General features: G+C 45.0%; 1 protein-coding gene across 2 annotated transcripts in view; it reads right to left on the bottom strand.

Moving 5' to 3' along the window:
- Positions 1-4,406: 4,406 nt before the first annotated feature.
- The window catches only part of LOC124048192 (serine protease HTRA1B), a 35,735-nt gene continuing 18,645 nt past the window's right edge, over positions 4,407-21,496 (bottom strand). Inside the window, exons 4-9 of one of the 2 annotated variants that reach the window (XM_046368717.1) lie at positions 8,331-8,525; positions 7,107-7,139; positions 6,484-6,619; positions 5,823-5,880; positions 5,627-5,722; positions 4,407-4,787 (exon numbers count right to left, since the gene is read on the bottom strand). In XM_046368717.1, the coding sequence (XP_046224673.1) occupies positions 4,619-4,787; positions 5,627-5,722; positions 5,823-5,880; positions 6,484-6,619; positions 7,107-7,139; positions 8,331-8,525 (687 nt within the window). In that variant the 3' untranslated portion in view covers positions 4,407-4,618. The remainder of the gene's footprint in view (positions 4,788-5,626; positions 5,723-5,822; positions 5,881-6,483; positions 6,620-7,106; positions 7,140-8,330; positions 8,526-21,496) is intronic. The other variant, XM_046368718.1, reaches the window with a different exon arrangement.

The raw sequence follows: 21,496 nt of genomic DNA, 5'->3' as shown, positions 1-21,496 counted from the left end.
AAATCAAATGTTACCGGTCGCGTACACAGATTTGCAGATGTCATCCCAGGTGTAGCTAAATGCTTGTGTATTTTAGCTTCAAAAGTGCAGTAATACCTAACAATACAAATACAATACACACAAAATCCAGAAAAAATGTAGAAATGAAGAAATATCAGAACGAGCAATGTCAGAGACAAAAATATATACAGTATATACACTGAGTGTACAAAACATGAGGAACATCTTCATAATATTGAGTTGCACCCAACCTTTTGTCCCCAGAACAGCCTCAAATTGTCAGGGCATGGACTCTACAAGGTGTTGAAAGCGTTCCACAAGGATGCTGGCCCATATTGACTCAAATGCTTCCCACAGTTGTGTCAAATTGGCTGGACGTTCTTTGGGTGGTGGACCATTCTTGATACACACGGGAAACTGTTGAGTGTGAAAAACCCAGCAGTGTTGCAGTTCTTCACACACTCAAACCAGTATGCCTGGCACCTACTACCAAACCCTGTTCAAAGGCACTTCAATATTTTGTCTTGCCCATTCACCCTCTGAACGGCAAACGTACACAATAACCTGTCTCCGCCCGTTAATTTACACTGATTGAAATGGATTTAACAAGTGACACCAATAAGGGATCAAAGCTTTCACCTGGATTCACCGGGTCAGTCTATGTTGTGGAAAGAGCAGGTGGTCTTATTGTTTGGTGCACTCAGTGTATATACAGTATATATATACAGTGGGGCAAAGTATTTAGTCAGGCACCAATTGTGAAAGTTCTCCCACTTAAAAAAGACGAGAGAGGCCTGTAATTTTCATCATAGGTACACTTCAACTATGACAGACAAAATTAGAAAAAAAATCCAGAAAATCACATTGTAAGATTTTTAATGAATTTATTTGCAAATTATGGTGGAAAATAAGTACTTGGTCAATAACAAAAGTTTATCTCAATACTTTGTTATATACCCTTTGTTGGCAATGACAGAGGTCAAACGTTTTCTGTAAGTCTTCACAAGGTTTTCACACACTGTTGCTGGTATTTTGGCCTATTCCTCCATGCAGATTTCCTCTAGAGCAGTGATGTTTTGGGGCTGTTGCTGGGCAACACGGACATTCAACTCCCTCCAAAGATTTTCTATGGGGTTGAGATCTGGAGACTGGCTAGGCCACTCCAGGACCTTGAAATGCTTCTTACGAAGCCACTCCTTCGTTGCCCGGGCGGTGTGTTTGGGATCATTGTCATGCAGAAAGACACAGACACGTTTCATCTTCAATGCCCTTACTGATGGAAGGAGGTTTTCACTCAAAATCTCACGATACATGGCCCCATTCATTCGTTCCTTTACACGGATCAGTCGTCCTGGTCCCTTTGCAGAAAAACAGCCCCAAAGCATGATGTTTCCACCCCCATGCTTCACAGTAGGTATGGTGTTCTTTGGATGCAACTCAGCATTCTTTGTCCTCCAAACACGATGAGTTGAGTTTTTACCAAAAAGTTATATTTTGGTTTCATCTGACCATATGACATTCTCCCAATCTTCTTCTGGATCATCCAAATGCTCTCTAGCAAATTTCAGACGGGCCTGGACATGTACTGGCTTAAGCAGGGGGACACGTCTGGCACTGCAGGATTAGAGTCCCTGGCCGCGTAGTGTGTTACTGATGGTAGGCTTTGTTACTTTGGTCCCAGCTCTCTGCGGGTCATTCACTAGGTCCCCTCGTGTGGTTCTGGGATTTTTGCTCACCGTTCTTGTGATCAGTTTGACCCCAAGGGTGAGATCTTGCGTGGAGCCCCAGATCAAGGGAGATTATCAGTGGTCTTGTATGTCTTTCATTTCCTAATAATTGCTCCCACAGTTGATTTCTTCAAACCAAGCTGCATACCTATTGAAGATTCAGTCTTCCCAGCCTGGTGCAGGTCTACAATTTTGTTTCTGGTGTCCTGTGACAGCTCTTTGGTCTTGGCCATAGTGGAGTTTGGAGTGTGACTGTTTGAGGATGTGGACATGTGTCTTTTATACTGATAACAAGTTCAAACAGGTGCCATTAATACAGGTAACAAGTGGAGGACAGAGGAGCCTCTTAAAGAAGAAGTTACAGGTCTGTGAGAGCCAGAAATCTTGCTTGTTTGTAGGTGACCAAATACTTATTTTCCACCAGAATTTGCAAATTCTTTAAAAGTCCTACAATGTGATTTCTGGGTCTTTTTTTCTAATTTTGTCTGTCATAGTTGAAGTGTACCTATGATGAAAATTACAGGCCTTTCTGATCTTTTTAAGTGGGAGAACTTGCACAATTGGTGGCTGACTAAATACTTTTTTTGCCTCACTGTATATATATATATATAAACACCTACTCATTCAAGGGTTTTTCTTTATTTGTAAACTATTTTTAACATCGCAGAATAATAGTGAAGACATCGTAACTATGAAATAACGCATATGGAATCATGTAGTAACCAAAAAAGTTTTAAACAAATTAAAATAGATTTTATATTTGAGATGATTCAAATAGCCACCCTTTGCCTTGATGACAGCGTTGCACACTCTTGGCATTCTCTCCACCAGCTTCACCTGGAATGCTTTTCCAACAGTCTTGAAGGAGTTCCCACAATATATATATATATATATATATATATATATATATATATATATATATATATATATATATATATATATATATATATATATATATATATATACACCTGCAAGTTCCTGGACATTCCTGGGGAGAATGGTCCCAGCCCTCCGATCCAACAGTTCCCAGATGTGCTCAATGGGATTGAGATTCGGGCTCTTCGCTGGCCATAGCAGAACACTAACATTCTTGCCTTGCAGGAAATCACGCACAGAATGAGCAGTATGGCTGATGGTATTGTCATGCTCGAGGGTCATGTCAGGATGAGCCTGCAGGAAGGGTACCACATGAGGGAGGAGGATGTCTTCCCTGTAACGCACAGCGTTGAGATTGCCTGCAATGACAACAAGTTCTGATATGCTGTGACACACCGCCCCAGACCATGACAGACCCTCCACCTCCAAATCAATCCCGCTCCAGAGTACAGGCCTCAGTGTAACGCTCATTCCTTCGACGATAAATGCAAATCCGACCATCACCCCTGGTGACACAAGACCGCGATTCGTCAGTGAAGAGCACTTTTTTGCCAGTCCTGTCTGGGTCAGAGACAATGGGTTTGTGCCCATAGGTGACGTTGTTTCCAGTGATGTCTGGTGAGGACCTGCCTTACAACAGGCCTACAAGCCCTCAGTCAAGCCTCTCTCAGCCTATTGCAGACAGTCTGAGCGCTGATGGAGGGATTGTGCGTTCCTGGTGTAACTCGGGCAGTTATTGTTGCCATTCTGTACCTGTACTGCAGGTGTGATGTTCGGATGTACCGATCCTGTGCAGGTGTTGTTACACGTGGTCTGCCACTGAGAGGACGATCAGTTGTCCGTCCTGTCTCCCTGTAGTGCTGTCTTAGAACTCTCACAGTACGGACATTGCAATTTATTGCCCTGGCCACATCTGCAGTCCTCATGCCTCCTTGCAGCATGCCTAAGGCACGTTCACGAAGATGAGCAGGGACCCTGAGCATCTTTCTTTGAGCACGTCTGGGACCTTTTGGATTGGACGGTGGGGGCTAGGTCCATTCCCCCCAGAAATGTCCGGGAACTTGCAGGTGCCTTGGTGGAAGAGTGGGGTAACATCTCACAGCAAGAACTGGCAAATCTAGTGCAGTCCATGAGGAGGAGATGCACTGCAGTACTTAATGCAGCTGGTGGCCACACCAGATACTGACTGTTACTTTTGGAATTGACCCCCCCTTTGTTCAGGGACACATTATTCAATTTATGTTAGTCACATGTCTATGGAACTTGTTCAGTTTATGTCTCAGTTGTTGAATCTTGTTATGGTCATACAAATATTTACACATGTTAAGTTTGCTGAAAATAAACGCAGTTGACAGTGAGAGGACGTTTCTTTTTTTGCTGAGTTTATGATCCAAACCATAATCATGCCATGGTCATAGTTCCAGTCTGTGCATAGAGCAGCCAAGCTGGATGTGTACACTGGCCTTTACCAGATGTGTATAGTTCAACCATCAACATTCATGTGGTCAGAGTTAGGATTTTCATATCAGTAAGGAACACCACTTTTTTTAAAACCATTTTATTCCCCCTGTGAAATTGTCGTCAAAACATACCAAGAGAAATACAATTAAAAAACATCATCAATATCAACAACAAACCAGATTAAGGACACCCTTCACTTCTTCTCTCTGACTGAGGAGGGTTCTCTGTGCAAGGATGTTAATAGAGTATAAAAACAAACGTGATGGCAATAATCAGTGTCAATGAGTGTGGAAGTATCTTTTTGACTCATACATGAGGACAAATAATACTAAAAAACTAGCATTGGTGCTAAAATATGTCTTTATTAGCCTGGACACATTTGAGCTCCCAGAGGGGTAGGTGTGGGCCTCACAGACCTCTGTAGTTTGAGGGGAGTGGAGGGGGGGGGGGGACACTAGTAGTTACAGGTTCTAAGGTAGGGTGTGGCTCCAGACACACCCGGTTTAAGGTCCGTGATTTTCAACACTGAGAACCAGCTCGTGGTTGCTGAGAAGTCAAGGGTCAATCTCCTCTGGGATGACGGTGAGCATGATGTCCTCGTTCCCCCGCCGGACCACCATCCGCAGTGTGTCTTCCCTCTTGATGGAGCTGCTGACGTCACTGGCCGAGGTGATTCGCTTGCTGTTGATGGTGATTATGACATCACTCTCCTGCAGGCCACCTCTGTGGAGGAGAGGGAATGTAGCAAAAAAGAAATGCGCTTTACTGATAAAGTACATTAGGCTCTATAAGCAGTGTGTACCATTAGATCTCCCGGGACTACCCATACGTAGAATGTATGCACACATGACTGTAAGTCGCTTTGGATAAAAGCGTCTGCTAAATGGCATATATTATTATTATTATTATTAATCCACAGAATATAAATATAGCCTCTTAAATATGAGAGAAGGGAGTTTTCCCCATTCCAAAAAAAGCTAAATGAACTTACAGAGGCAGTAACATTCTTGTTAGACACTGTGAGAAAATAAATCTGACCATAGTCTCTGAAAAATCTAAGACCATTTTTCTAACCTTGGTACCACAAACTCCACCAGACAAAAATAAAGCTATTCATTTCCTTGAGTGGGAGACCACCGCCTCAGCACAAATGATTTTATGTGGCCACAAAAAATATACAGAGAGTGCATTCTGTAGACTGCTCTGTCATGCTGTTTATGTGGTCATGAAATGCTAATTCATTGTGCTATGAGGCCAGTCTAATTTTAAGTGTAGATGACAATGAACTCTTAGCAACCTTTATGAGAGGGATGGAGACTTAGCCAACTACCAAATGAGTCGTTAAATGCTCCTGTCCTAATCTAAGGTCGAGGACTTTAACTGTTCTGTTCTCAGTACACTCTTAGAAAAAAGGGTTCCAAAAGGGTTCTTCAGCTGTCTCAATAGGAGAACCCTTTTTGTTCCAGGTAGAACCCTTTCAGGTTCCATGTAGAACCCATTCGTCAAAGGGTTCTCCTATGGGGACAGCCAAAGAACCCTTTCAGGTCCTAGATACTACTTACGTCTCAGCTGGTGTTTTTGGGATGACCTCGATGACATATGCCCCTGAGGTAACATCGGGGAAGTCTGATTGTCTCTCCTTCAGCTCCTTTGCAAGCCTATGGGAAAGGAACCAATGAAAACAGAGATGTGTTTAATGTAACGCAGGTATTTGGAAGAATTTCATTCACAAGATGAACCAGGCTGGCTGAAACTTACATTGGTGTGAGAGTCATCATCCTCACACCGATATATTTCTTACTTGTTGATAATTTCCCTAAAGAAAAGAGGATAAATGCTGCGTTAGCATGCACATGGTGATAAACATTGAAAATTCAATATGCAGTACCTGGTCAAAACCATGAAACCTTAGATAGGTCTGGCCCAATAATTGGGGGGGCAAGACTGAGTTTGGGAAACCCTGGTCTAACCGATAATAACCGTAAACTTAAAAATAAATTGACAAAATTGTCTTAATACATGCATTTTAAGAGGGGGAGATTATATATATATATATATATATATATATATATATATATATTTTTTTTTTTTTTAACTTTATTTTCAAGTATATAAAACTAACCCAATAGCAGTTTTGTTTATTTTATTTGTACTTGTTTATTTTATACATGAAGAGGGTAAAGTTGGTTTTATGAGCAGAACGGCACAATCAAAATATATATTTTTAAAACAGGGGTTTCACCAAACCTGAGTTATACTCATTAGGTATGTCATTGGTCATTTTCAAAGATGCATTCATTTACGATGCATTACAAGCTCAAAACAATTGTTGAAAAAAATAACAACTATGACAATAACCGTGGTCAATTGCGTGACAATTTATCATTACCTCAAAATTCCATAATCGTCACAGCCCTACCTTTAGATTGGTAATCTGTACCTTTAGATTGCCTGTCATGGGACTCTGCCAGGAACTGACGGATCTTGTCTGATGGGATGGCGAAGGAGATTCCTGCTGTCACCTTCAGTGTGTTGATCCCAATCACCTCTCCGTCCTGAAGACAGAAACAACACACATTATTAAAATACATCCTCCAGATGTGTCATAGATTTACAATAATAGGTCCAGTGCAGTTAACAACGTGATTTCCTGTGTTGTATATATATTTCCACACTATGAGGTTGGAAAAACACTGTGAAATTGCACCCTTTTGGTGTAAAGAGCTGTTTGATAAGACCGCCTGAAATTTCAGCCTGTTTTGGTGGGATGGAGTTCTGGCCCCTGCCTTGTGACATCACCCGGTGGCAAATTAGTTAGCAGACCAATAAGAAAGAGACTTCAAAACCGCTCTGCCAATAGCAGCACATTTTCAGCTTTCCCCTCTCCACTCAGATCACTCCCAGACAGTTTGAGCTAAATTCTTGCTTGAGAAATTGCTCTTTGCTAAGAAGCTATTTGATACTGAAATAAAAACAGCTGAATTGGACCTTTAAGACCATTCTGAAAGATGTAATTCTTATCAATAAGAAATGATATCTTACCAGATTGACGAGGGGTCCGCCAGAGTTCCCATACTGAAAAGGAACAACATTCAGGTTAAAGGGATGATCAGATGGTACATCTACAACTCCTTCGTGATGGTACATCTACAGCTCCTTCGTGATGGTACATCTACAGCTCCTTCGTGATGGTATATCTACAGCTCCTTCGTGATGGTACATCTACAACTCCTTCGTGATGGTACATCTACAGCTCCTTCGTGATGGTACATCTACAGCTCCTTCGTGATGGTATATCTACAGCTCCTTCGTGTGTACCGGGGCAAATAAGGGGGAGCTACTGTTGTGTGTTCCACAACTAAATATCCACTAAATATCCACAACTAAATGTTCCACAACGAAATGCCCTGCACTGACAGCTGTGTTCCACAACTAAATGTTCCACAACTAAATGTTCCACAACTAAATGTTCCACAACTAAATGTTCCACAACTAAATGCCCTGTGTGACAGCTGTGTTCCACAACTAAATGTTCCACAACTAAATGCCCTGTGTGACAGCTGTGTTCCACAACTAAATATCCACAACTAAATGTTCCACAACTAAATGCCCTGCACTGACAGCTGTGTCCACAACTAAATGGTCCACAACTAAATGCCCTGTGTGACAGCTGTGTTCCACAACTAAATGCCCTGCGTGACAGCTGTGTTCCACATCTAAATGCCCTGTGTGACAGCTGTGTTCCACAACTAAATGCCCTGTGTGACAGCTGTGTTCCACAACTAAATGTTCCACAACTAAATGCCCTGTGTGACAGCTGTGTTCCACAACTAAATATCCACAACTAAATGTTCCACAACTAAATGCCCTGCACTGACAGCTGTGTCCACAACTAAATGGTCCACAACTAAATGCCCTGTGTGACAGCTGTGTTCCACAACTAAATGCCCTGCGTGACAGCTGTGTTCCACAACTAAATGCCCTGTGTGACAGCTGTGTTCCACAACTAAATGCCCTGTGTGACAGCTGTGTTCCACAACTAAATGCCCTGCACTGACAGCTGTGTTCCACAACTAAATGCCCTGTGTGACAGCTGTGTTCCACAACTAAATGCCCTGTGTGACAGCTGTGTTCCACAACTAAATGCCCTGCACTGACAGCTGTGTTCCACAACTAAATGCCCTGTGTGACAGCTGTGTTCCACAACTAAATGCCCTGTGTGACAGCTGCTTGTGTGTGTGCTGATGATGTGGATGTATCACTCACGTTGATGATAGCGTCCGTCTGGATGTATTCCATGTCAGAGTTCCTCAGGCCCAGCTCCTTGCCTCCTCTCTGGGTGGTGCTGACGATACCTGTGGTGACCGTGTTCTGCAGGGAGAAGGGGCTGCCGATGGCCACCACAAACTCACCAGGCCTCAGGTCAGCTGAACGACCCAGCAGCAGCACTGGCAGCTTCATCTAAACACAGAGACACAGGACTCAGATCAGTCAAGATGTGTATTCTATAGAGTGCATTCTGAACAGAAACAGTTGGCATGAAGATACAGTACTAGCTGTAGCTACAGTACATTCAGTATCTACGGTAACAAGACCACCCCTCTTTTGAGACATGCCGGAAGTGCCTTCATTACATCCTGTTTGTTTATGCCCGACGGGCGCCAGTTGAAAAGCAACAAACATATGGGGGTCAACATAGCGTTCCGTAAATCCACTGAGAGGAAGTGACGATATGCCCTGATGTCTGCATACTCTGCATGCTTTATGAAAATATATCAAGGCAATGAATTGCCACTTCCTCCATCTCACTGACACAATCTACAACAGACAAAATCCATCAACAATGACAGGAGAATGGATAAGAGTTATACAGTTGTCACTATGGCTGGGTTACACTAGACCTAGATATTAATAGGTCGGGACAGGGCAGGGGGGGGCAGGATGTGGCGATGGGTCATGGGGATACAGCCACAGGTATATGGGGAGAGGAATCATTGGCCCCCTACCCTGGGCTCAGTGCTCCAGGAATCCAGACCTGACATCCAGACCTGACTCAGGAACAGCAGGCTGCTCCCTGGCCGACAGCCCTAAGCACTCTGCCAGATGGGCTGGAAATGGGATAAACTTACACATTCCAGGAAGGAGGTCAGGTGGATGGAATGGGAAACCCTGGGAGGAAGGGCTTTTGGCACACAGTGTCAGTGTGTCTTGTCTGCCACCCAGCAGTCAGCAGGTTATCTGTCACACTGGTCTCTCAAGATCCACTGTGAAATTAGACGTCTGTCCAGGTAAGGAGGAGATTGCTTTAAAACTGGTCACTAAGGGCAACAGTGAGCTCTATTGCCATTAAGTAGGCTTGGGTTATGCTAGAGCGTTGCGGAACTTAAGCATTCAGAATGAATGCCTAAACCTTCAAAACGTTTGATTCTGCAGTGAGACTGCGAACGCTTGTTGGGTGCATTCGGAAAGTATTCAGACCCCTTGACTTTTTCCACATTTTGTTATGTTACAGCCTTATTCTAAAATGGATTAAATAAAAAAAATCCTCATCAATCTACACACAATACCCGATAATGACAAAGCGAAAACAGGTTTTTAGATAAATCAGAAATACCTTATTTACATAAGTATTCAGACCCTTTGCTAGGGGACTGGTAGGGGAATTTAGCTCAGGTGCATCCTGTTTCCAATGATCCTCCTTGAGATGTTTCTACAACTTTATTGGAGTCCACCTGTGGTAAATTCCAATTGATTGGACATGATTTGGAAAGGCACACACCTGTCTATATAAGGTCCCACATGTCAGGGCAAAAACCAAGCCACGAGGTCAAAGGAATTGTCCGTAGAGCTCCGAGACAGGATTGTGTCGAGGCACAGACCTAGGGACGGGCGCCAAAACATTTCTGCAGCATTGAAGGTCCCCAAGAACACAGTGGCCTCCATCATTCTTAAATGGAAGAAGTTTGGAACCACCAAGACTTTTCCTAGAGCTGGCCGCCCAGCCAAACTGAGCAATTGGGGGTGAAGGGCCTTGGTCAGGGAGGTGACCAAGAACTCGATGCTCACTCTGACAGAGCTCCAGAGTTCCTCTGTGTAGATGGGAGAACCTTCCAGAAGGACAACCATCTCTGCAGCACCACCAATCAGGCCTTTATGATAGAGTGGCCAGACAGAAGCCACTCCTCAGTAAAAGGCACATGACAGTTCACTTGGGGTTTGCCAAAAGGCACCTAAAGGACTCTCAGACCATGAGAAACCAGATTCCCTGGTCTTATGAATCCAAGATTGACCTCTTTGGCCTATATGCCAAGCGGCACATCTGGAGGAAACCTGGCACCATCCCTACGGTGAATCACGGTGGTGGCAGCATCATGCTATGGGGATGTTTTTCAGACTAGTAAGCATCGAGGAAAAGATGAACGACACAAAGTATAAAGAGATCCTTGATGAAAACCTGCTCTAAAGCGCTCAGGACCTCAGACTGGGGTGAAGGTTCACCTTCCAACAGAACAACGACCCTAAGCACACAGCCAAGGCAATGCAAGAGTCTCTGAATGTCCTTGAGTGGCCCAGCCAGAGCCCGAACAAACAAAAACAAAAACTATTTTGAGAAACAGGTGTGACAGCGCGTAGCGTCATAATCAAGAAGACTCGAGGCTGTAACCGCTGCCAAAGGTGCTTCAACAGCTTACTGAGCAAAGGGTCTGAATACTTATCTAAATGTGATATTTACATCTTTTTGATGTTGTATTCATTTGCAAAAAAATAAAAAACAAACTGTTGTTTCTTTGTCGTTATGGGGTATTGTGTGTAGATTGATGAGGGGGAGGGGGGGGGGGGGTTGGACAACTGAATCCATTTCAGAACAATCGAACAGCCCAAGCTACTGAAAAGATTTCTCAAGTCAGGATTACATCTACTACACCTCTGGAGGAAAATAACTCCTGTACAGCACAGTACTCTGTGTACTACCTCCAGTACCTGGAGCACATCACTCTAGTACAGTGAGATAAGGACGTGGGCTTGAGTGACCCAGTTCTCTCTGGGCAGTGAGAGGCAGACTGACAAACAGGCAGTTTTTTGCATTCCATGGTGTTGTACTCACAGATGCATTATCAGATCACCCGTATCCCAGTAACAACTCTGCCCCCTCTACCCTCTTCCATCCCCCTCCAACCTCCTCCATCCTCCTCTACCCCCTCCACCCTCCTCTACCCCCTCCACCCTCCTCTTCCATCCACCTCCACCCTCCTCTTCCATCCCCCTCCACCCTTCTCTAGCCCCTCCACTAGAGGTCGGTGGTAGGCAGAAGCAGGCGAGTAAACATTTATTCAAACAGCACTTTCGTGCGTTTTTCCAGCAGCTCTTCGTTGTGCGTCAAGCATTGCGCTGTTTATGACTTGGCTGGCTAGTTAGCGCGCACTAATAGCGTTTCAAACTTTACTCGCTCTGAGCCTTGGGGTGGTTGTTTCCTTTGCTCTGCATGGGTAACGCTGCTTCGATGTGGTGGCTGTTGTCGATGTGTTGCTGGTTCGAGCCCAGGGAGGAGCGAGGAGAGCGAGGAGAGGGACAGAGGCTATACTGTTACACTGGCAATACTAAAGTGCCTATAAGAACATCCAATAGTGAAAGGTTAATGAAATACAAATGGTATAGCGGGATATAGTCCTATAATAACTACAACCTAAAACTTCTTACCTGGGAATATTAAAGACTCGTGTTAAAAGGAACCACCAGCTTTCATATGTTCTCATGTTCTGAGCAAGGAACTGAAACGTTAGCTTTCTTACATAGCACAAATTGCATTTTTACGTTCTTCTCCAACACTTTGTTTTTGCATTATATAAACCAAATTGAACATGTTTCATTATTTATTTGAGGCTAAATTTATTTTATTGATGTATTATATTAAGTTAAAATAAGTTAATTCAGTATTGTTGTAATTGTCATTATTACAAATACATAATTTTTTAATCAGCCGATTAATCGGCATCTGCTTTTTTGGTCCTCCAATAATCGGTATCAGCGTTTAAAAATCATAATCGGTCGACCTCTACCCTCCACCCTCCTCTTCCATCCTAAATAATAAATAAGCTAAAGTAAAAAATAAAAAGTAACAATAAAATGAGATAACAAAAACGAGCCTATATACAGGGGGTACCGGCACCGAGTCAATGTGGAGGCTATATACAGGGGGTACCAGCACCGAGTCAATGTGGAGGCTATATACAGGGGGTACCGGCACCGAGTCAATGTGGAGGCTATATACAGGGGGTACCGGCACCGAGTCAGTGTGGAGGCTATATACAGGGGGTACCGGCACCGAGTCAGTGTGGAGGCTATATACAGGGGGTACCGGCACCGAGTCAGTGTGGAGGCTATATACAGGGGGTACCGGTACCGAATCAGTGTGGAGGCTATATACAGGGGGTACCGGCACCGAGTCAATGTGGAGGCTATATACAGGGGGTACCGGTACCGAATCAGTGTGGAGGCTATATACAGGGGGTACCGGCACCGAGTCAGTGTGGAGGCTATATACAGGGGGTACCGGTACCGAATCAGTGTGGAGGCTATATACAGGGGGTACCGGTACCGAATCAGTGTGGAGGCTATATACAGGGGGTACCGGCACCGAGTCAGGGTTGAGGCTATATACAGGGGGTACCGGTACCGAATCAGTGTGGAGGCTATATACAGGGGGTACCGGCACCGAGTCAGTGTGGAGGCTATATACAGGGGGTACCGGTACCGAATCAGTGTGGAGGCTATATACAGGGGGTACAGGCACCGAGTCAATGTGGAGGCTATATACAGGGGGTACCGGCACCGAGTCAATGTGGAGGCTATATACAGGGGTACCGGCACCGAGTCAATGTGGAGGCTATATACAGGGGGTACCGGCACCGAGTCAATGTGTGGCGGTGCAGGTTAGTCCAGGTAATTGTACACGTGACTATGCATAGATAATAAACAGCGAGTAGCAGCAGTGTAAAAGAAAAGGGGGGAAGGGGGTCAATGTAAATAGTCCGGGAGGCCATTTGATTAAAACAGAAGCTTCATCGGTGCTCGGTTTCTGCAAGGATGCAGGGCAGTGAAACTAGTCTCGCTTTGTCTGTCCCCGAGTGTGTCTCGATGTAACAGGACCTTAGACTTGATGCAATGATGCATCCTAACGTTTCCTTGACTTTCCAGTTTCCATTGCTCTCCTAAGATAATAGGATACCTTGTCAGCTCTCAGTGGCTGGGATGATATTTGCTGCTGAGCCCTCTGATACAGTGCCAGTGTGGAACGGTGAGAGACAGGCCTGTGTGTGTCAGTGGAAATGACCAGACTGTCAGAGAGGTAAACATCAAGGGGAACGGGGGGGATAATGGGTGCAGAAGGGACTGTCAGACCTGGCAGCCGTCTGCAGGAAGGATCCACTAGTCAAGGCTGCTGTCTGTTGCTGCTAGAGTGATTGACGAGGCACCTGTTGGCACAGTGTGTGTGTGTGTGTGTGTGTGTGTGTGTGTGTGTGTGTGTGTGTGTGTGTGTGTGTGTGTGTGTGTGTGTGTGCGTGTGTGTGTGTGTGCGTGCGTGCGTGCGTGCGTGTGTGTGTGTGTTTGTGTGTGCGTGCGTGTGTGTGTGTGTGTGTGCGTGCCTGTCTGCTTATGTGTGTGTCAGCTTGTTCTGTGTGTTTCTGTGTGTCTGTGTGTGTGCCTGAGTCAATAGGGACTGAACAGTCAGATCACCAAGAGAGTTAGACTTGTTTGCTCAGTACTGATTAATGCTGAAATATAATTTAAAAAATAAAATATACTGTATATCGTACACAAGAGGACTGTGACTGCCAATAAAAGCAGTGTCTTATACACACACAATAAATCCAGAGCTCGATGAGAAATGATTATGTCCAGAGTCAAACTGTTTGCAGACATCCAAATGAGTCAAATTGAGAAGCAGCTTGTGTTTCTATTTGGGATGAACAACACTGTAAAGGTATCAACAGATTCATCAGTCTATATTCAAGGCCAATCACACATGTTTATGGAATACCTACTCTTCTACTGCTACGGTCTCCTGCCAGGAAAGAGGGCACCTTACTTTTTCTCCCTCACTTCTCATTTAATAACCTTTAGCCGTGGGCACGCACGCACACATACACACACACATACACACACACGCGCACACGCGCACACACAAACACACACACACACACACACACACACACACACACACACACACACACACACACACACACACACACACACACACACACACACACACACACACACACACACACACACACACACACACACACACACACACACACACACACACACACACACACTTTTTATAGCTACTGTTTGCAGGCCTCCTGGGCCATATAGAGCATTTCTCAGTTCCCTGAATTCCTATTGAACCTTGTAGCTATGGCAGATAATATTCACATTTTTGGTGACTTTAACGTTCACATGGAAAAGTCCACAGTCCCACTCCAAAATGCTTTCGGAGCCATCATCAACTCAGCGGGTTTTGTCCAATATGTCTCACTGCCACAGTCATACTCTCGACCTAGTTTTGTCCCGTGGAATAAATGTTGTTGATCTTAATGTTTTTCATCATAATCCTGGACTATCGGACCACCCTTTTATTACGTTTGCAATAGCAACAAATAATCTGCTCAGACTCCAACCAAGGATCATCAAAAGCCATGCTATAAATTATTGGGCAACCCAAAGATTCCTAGATGCCCTTCCAGACTCCCTCCACCTACCCAAGGACGTCAGAGTACAAAATCAGTTAATCACCTAACTGAGGAACTAAATTTAAACTTGCGCAATACCCTCGATGCAGTCGCACCCCTAAAATCAAAAAACATCTGTCATAAGAAACTAGCTCCCTGGTATACAGAAAATACCCGAGCTCTGAAGCAAGCTTCCAGAAAATTGGAATGGAGGTGGCGCTACACCAAACTGGAAGTCTTCCGACTACCATCCTGAGACCGAGTATAGCCACGGCACAACCCAAGGGGGGGGCGCCAACCCAGACAGGAAGATCACATCAGTGACTCAACCCACTCAAGTGACGCACCCCTCCTAGGGACGGTATGAAAGAGCCCTAGTAAGCCAGTGACTCAGCCCCTGTAATAGGGTTAGAGGTAGAGAATCCCAGTGGAATGAGGGGAACCGGCCAGGCAGAGACAGCAAGGGCGATTCGTTGCTCCAGAGCCTTTCCGTTCACCTTCACACTCCTGGGCCAGACTACACTCAATCATATGACCCAATGAAGAGATGAGTCTTCAGTAAAGACTTAAAGGTTGAGACCGAGTTTGCGTCTCTCACATACTGTAGGGAGGCAGACCATTCCATAAAAATGGAGCTCTATAGGAGAAATCCCTGCCTCCAGCTGTTTGCGTAGAAATTCTAGGGACAATTAGGAGGCCTGCGTCTTGTGACTCCTTGCTGTCCCCAGTCCACATGGTCGTGCTGCTGCTCCAGTTTCAACTGTACTGCCTGTGGCTATGTAACTCTGACCTTCTCACCAGACGTGCTACCTTGTCCCAGACCTGATGTTTTCAACTCTCTAGAGACAGCAGGAGTGGTAGAGATACTCTGAATGATCGGCTATGAAAAGCCAACTGAAATTTACTCTTGAGGTGCTGACCTGTTAGACCCTCTACAACCACTGTGATTATTATTACCATTTGACTCTGCAGGTCATCTATGAACATTTGAACATCTTGGCCATGTTCTGTTATAATCTCCACCCGGCACAGCCAGAAGAGGACTGACCACCCCTCATAGTCTTGTTCCTCACTAGGTTTCTTCCTAGGTCCCGGCCTTTCTAGGGAGTTTTTCCGAGCCACTGTGCTTCTACACCTTCATTGCTTACTGTTTGGGGTTTTAGGCTGGGTTTCTGTACAGCTCTTTGTGACATCAGCTGATATAAGAAGGACTTCATAAATACATTTGATTGATTGATTGTATCTGCCCAGGCCACAGCTGAGTGTACAGACCCACAAATACCTATTCCACTTCCTGTAGTGTAACAACCCTTCCTGTCCTCCAGGCCAGAGCTGCTCTTCACATTGGGATACTCTAGCATTCAAACATGGTGAGAAAATACGATCGAAGTCTCTCATAACTCTAAACCTATAAGTGTACGTTATAACATTAGGAAAAGACTGATAACACCAATAGCCAAGTTGGCTTTTCTGAAGGCAAGGAATTGCATTTGGTGACATTTTCCGTGTCTCTACAATCGCTTGAGTCCACAGGATCCGTCTGTGACTGACCTGGACATTCCTAAGGGGTCACCCTGGTCTGGCTATCTTCTGTCTGAGGAAAGACAAATGGGAAAATGGGCTAACTTTGAGAAATGGGGCCATTGGACTTGAGAATGTGTTTTCTTTGGCTGGTTCCTTTCTGGCACTGACCATAGCAAGTATGAGCATCTGAAGTGATTCACCATTTCCCTCTCTGTTGATGTGGTCTTTCTGCACCAGCTTTAAAAACGGATGACAAATGCCCTCTGAGGCTGCTGAAATGGGGAAAGGATGAGATAAAGACTAACACACACATATATATATAACCAAGAATGTCAATGTTCAGTCCAGGCAGAAGGGGAAGCTTGTGACTGGCTGTTCTTAGATCAGGGACAAGCTCAGTAAATCATACTCAAACCCTCAGACTATGGGATTACGTTTTCAGGACCTGATTCTGGGCAAGTTAGCCAGCGCTGGGTCACGGGGCTCCTGCTCAGAGTTCTACTGGTTGCTACAGTGAACTTAACAGTTTTGGACAAACTTCCCATGTCACTTTCTTTCCGGTTATTAAGAGATATAGCAAATCTACGCAGACAGAAGTAATGTTGGTTACTGAGAACTACACAAATTGCCTCCTTCTTTCCAACCATTAGGAACTGGAAATACATCGTATCCCAGAGATTTATAATCGGGGAATGTCCCTGAGGGAGCAAAAATAACCTAATTCAGAGCCAAGAAAGAAACACAAGCCTGGGAATGCCGGCAGAGACATATATTGGGCTGGTCTTTCATCTCTGTTCTGCACCACTAGAGTGTGACTCTCTTTTGTCTAACAGACTCCAGTCCAGTTTACTTTTGTCCAATTGAATAACACATATGTTGCAAATTTACTCTCAAGTAACAGAGTGCAGGCTTTGACCTAGTTTGGATATGTCTTACTGCACGTCACGAAAGAATGCAAGGATGAGTAATGACTTTGTTGATGCCAGGTGGCGTCTCCACTTAGGAAATTCCATCTCTCTCTTTGTACTCTTGTTTGATTGGCACAAATTGACAAGGTGGATCAAACCACAGGTATGAAGGGTCTACCTATGGGCTGGGATGGGCCGGCTCTTTCTCTGCTCTTTGGTTTGGGTTAGTCATGGAACATAACAAAAAAAATGCAACATCTGCTGAATGGTAGAGTTTAAACATCTGTTTCGTTCACCTAACACTTGTTTACTTTATCCAAATGTTTGGATTTATTCACCTCCGTCAGTGCGGGGGTGTTGAGACGACTCTGTCTCCGTCAAGAAGATTCAACAACATTTCTCAATTGGATCTTCAGACCGAATCCTAACTCGATGTCTGTCAAATCTCTCATTGCCACCAATGAACGATTGACGTGAAACGAGTTGCGTAAACGCATGCACAACCCCAAGTTATAATTCAGGCTATCATTGTCAACAGTAGCAGTGTAAAAGAGGGTTAACTCGGACGACAGAGTTAGGCAGCATCTCTTTACTGATCAGTAGAAACAAGTTCTTCATGACCTTATCTGATATGAATGCATACAGAATCAAGCCTCCACCTGTGAACCAAATGGTGCCAGGACCTTCCTCTTTACAGTACATCTGACTACTCTAACAACTTATCATAAAAACAGGCCTCAAGAGGGGAATTGGACAGCGGTACTTTGATAGATTTGAAGAAGTTGTATACCATGTACTACTACTGTAAAATACATCTCAAGGCAGTTCATTCAGTATGACGGTGTAATGCCCTCCAGATTGTGGTTCTGGCACAATTGGGAACCTTATCCTCCTGTATGCAGGAAACATGGCTACAGGAAAATGTTCTGTCCTGTTCAGATCCAGGAGAATGAAAAGGTCAGCTGAGGTCCACTTCACTGACTTTTCAATGTAGATGCTTTATTAACGAGCACGTAAACAATGGACTCTTCCGGATGCAGTAACAGCTTTTTCCATCATCCACGCTTTGGCGGCATTGAGGGAATGTAATCAATGGTCCTTTGTGACCATAGAATCCATGTTGGACGACAACCAAATCTAGACTCCGCTGTGTTTCTGCTGAACAAACACACCGCACAGACACGAAGACTGGAATCTTTAAGAATAGCAAGAGAGCATAATATTGGCTTTGGTGTTTCGCATAAGACTGAGATACAACAGGTCTGTGTATGTGTAAACTGTCTTCCAATGGCACAGCACATCAGTTCACAACACTAACTACATACAAACCCAGCCACCACAACAGAGCACCAGCCAGAAAAACAATGTCTTCTCTTGTTGTGTGGACTGTGATTAACTATGGCGCTCCTGTGGTTTGACAGAACTGTACATAGCGTTGGGATGTGACTCATCCATAGGTAGTCACTTAGTGACACTTCAAGATGGACACATTTCCCCAACCAGTATCTATTTGTCCTCGATAGAGAACTTCAACAGCACAACAGGTGTCAAATCTATGGGCTCATTTTCTATTTTCGGCTGGTGTTTAGGCGGAACTAGTGTCAAACGCACGTTAGTTTGCAATCTTGTCATGTAAAAACTGGCGCCCTTACACCAGATTCGGCAATTTACCTGTCTTATATCAGCTTGCTTGCACTCTGGGAGGGGTGGAAATATTTGAGATGTGTCCTTCAAAACATGATCCAATGTGCTAATTCCAGGCAGCGTTCATAGAGATATTTAAGACCAACCAATAGCTGGTTTTAGCGGTAACGCAGTTGGTTATGTCATGGATTTTGACAGCTGAAACGTAGCCTATCCAGCCGTGACGCACACTGCCCTATCCAGCCGTGACGCACACTGCCCTATCCAGCCGTGACGCACACTGCCCTATCCAGCCGTGACGCACACCAGCCGTGACGCCCTATCCAGCCGTGACGCACACTGCCCAGCAATGCCGTGGCGCAATAGAAGCACACTGACACTGCCGTGACGCACACTGCCCTATCCAGCCGTGACGCACACTGCCCTATCCAGCCGTGACGCACACTGCCCTATCCAGCCGTGACGCACACTGCCCTATCCAGCCGTGACGCACACTGCCCTATCCAGCCGTGACGCACACTGCCCTATCCAGCCGTGACGCACACTGCCCTATCCAGCAATGACGCACACTGACCTATCCAGCCGTGACGCACACTGACCTATCCAGCCGTGACGCACACTGACCTATCCAGCAATGACGCACACTGTCCTATCCAGCAATGACGCACACTGACCTATCCAGCCGTGACGCACACTGACCTATCCAGCCGTGACGCACACTGCCCTATCCAGCCGTGACGCACACTGCCCTATCCAGCCGTGATGACCATCCGTCCGTGACGCACACTGCCCTATCCAGCCGTGACGCACACTGCCCTATCCAGCCGTGACACACACTGACCTATCCAGCCGTGACGCACACTGCCCTATCCAGCCGTGATCCATCCAGCCGTGACGCACACTGACCTATCCAGCCGTGACGCACACTGACCTATCCAGCCGTGACCTATCCAGCCGTGACGCACACTGACCTATCCAGCCGTGACGCACACTGACCTATCCAGCCGTGACGCACACTGCCCTATCCAGCCGTGACGCACACTGACCTATCCAGCCGTGACGCACACTGACCTATCCACCCGTGACGCACACTGACCTATCCAGCCGTGACGCACACTGCCCTATCCAGCCGTGACGCACACTGAGTGACGCACACTGACCTATCCAGCCGTGACTATCCAGCCGTGACGCACACTGCCCTATCCAGCCGTGACGCACACTGCCCTATCCAGCCGTGATGCACACTGACCTATCCAGCTGTGACCCACACTGCCCTATCCAGCCGTGACGCACACTGACCTATCCACCGTGGAACACACTGCCCTATCCAGCCGTGGTGCCACTGACCTTAACAGAAACAGAGTTTATTAAGTCCAGCTTTAGAAATGACAATAAATGACAAACATGACAACACCGCACAGACACGAAGACTGGAATCTTTAAGAATAGCAAGAGAGCATAATATTGGCTTTGGTGTCATAAAAGACTACCAGTTTCCCCCTTTTATTTCCATTCAAAACCAAGCAAAGCCTCCTCTCAATTAAGGCTTTTTTTATTTAATTCAAAACCAAGCAAAGCCTCCTCTCAATTAAGGCTTTTTTGTCTGCCCAATGCAATCGCGTAGTAGTCAAGACTGTCGATAAAGGGTTTGGCTCCTGAGACCGCTTGGAAGTAAATCTTAATCACCAAAGCTTTAATAAATATCAAGTTTAAGTGGAGTAAAACTTTGAGCTGACATTCCCTTTTAATCTATGCATTGCAGGCAAGCCCACATTATTTTAGCCATGCAGGTCCCGTTTTGGTGTGCGTAAAAGCCTCCATAGTCTATTTAAAAAAAATATTATATGCCCACGGTGTCACGGTCGTCATATGGAGGAGACCAAGGCGCAGCGTGGTAAGCGTACATACTTCTTTAATGAAAGAACGAACACTGAACAAACTATACAAACCGTGCCGCTAACGTAGCTAGTGCAGACAGGCAACTAAACATAGAATAAGAACCCACAAACTACCAAGGAATATGGCTACCTAAATATGGTCCCCAATCAGAGACAACGATAAACAGCTGCCTCTGATTGAGAACCAATCGAGGCAACCATAGACATATAAACACCTAGACTTACAAAACCCCCATGACATACAAAACCCCCTAGACAATATACAAACTAAACAAACCACCCCAGTCACACCCTGACCTAACCAAAATAATAAAGAAAACAAAGATAACTAAGGTCAGGGCGTGACACACGACGAGAGATTATGGTGCCTGTAAGTGTGACATAGCCTATTTAAAACAAGTTGTTGTTTCGTTTTGTTTAGAATTTGATTATAAATATATGTTCTCTTTATAGCCCTTATAAATAATTAATTTAATATTGTTTATTGACCATGTTTGGCATGTCCCTGCTCAGCCATAAATCAATATACAGTAGGCCTAGCCCCTATATCAGTGGGATTTATATTGAAGCCACGCAATTACTTAGAACAATATGGTCTGCAAATGGGTTCAAGTTCATTTATTTAGCAAAGATGGGAAAGGTCTACATTTTGTTAATTTGTTTCTGTAAACCATTTGACTAACCTTGGGATTGATTCCAAGGCAATACATAAAATAACGAAAATACAC

This window comes from Oncorhynchus gorbuscha, linkage group LG11 (assembly GCF_021184085.1).
Source record: "Oncorhynchus gorbuscha isolate QuinsamMale2020 ecotype Even-year linkage group LG11, OgorEven_v1.0, whole genome shotgun sequence".
NCBI classification, from domain to species: Eukaryota; Metazoa; Chordata; class Actinopteri; order Salmoniformes; family Salmonidae; genus Oncorhynchus; species Oncorhynchus gorbuscha.
Note: the sequence above shows the minus strand (reverse complement) of the source record. Positions and strands in the feature narration are given on the sequence as shown.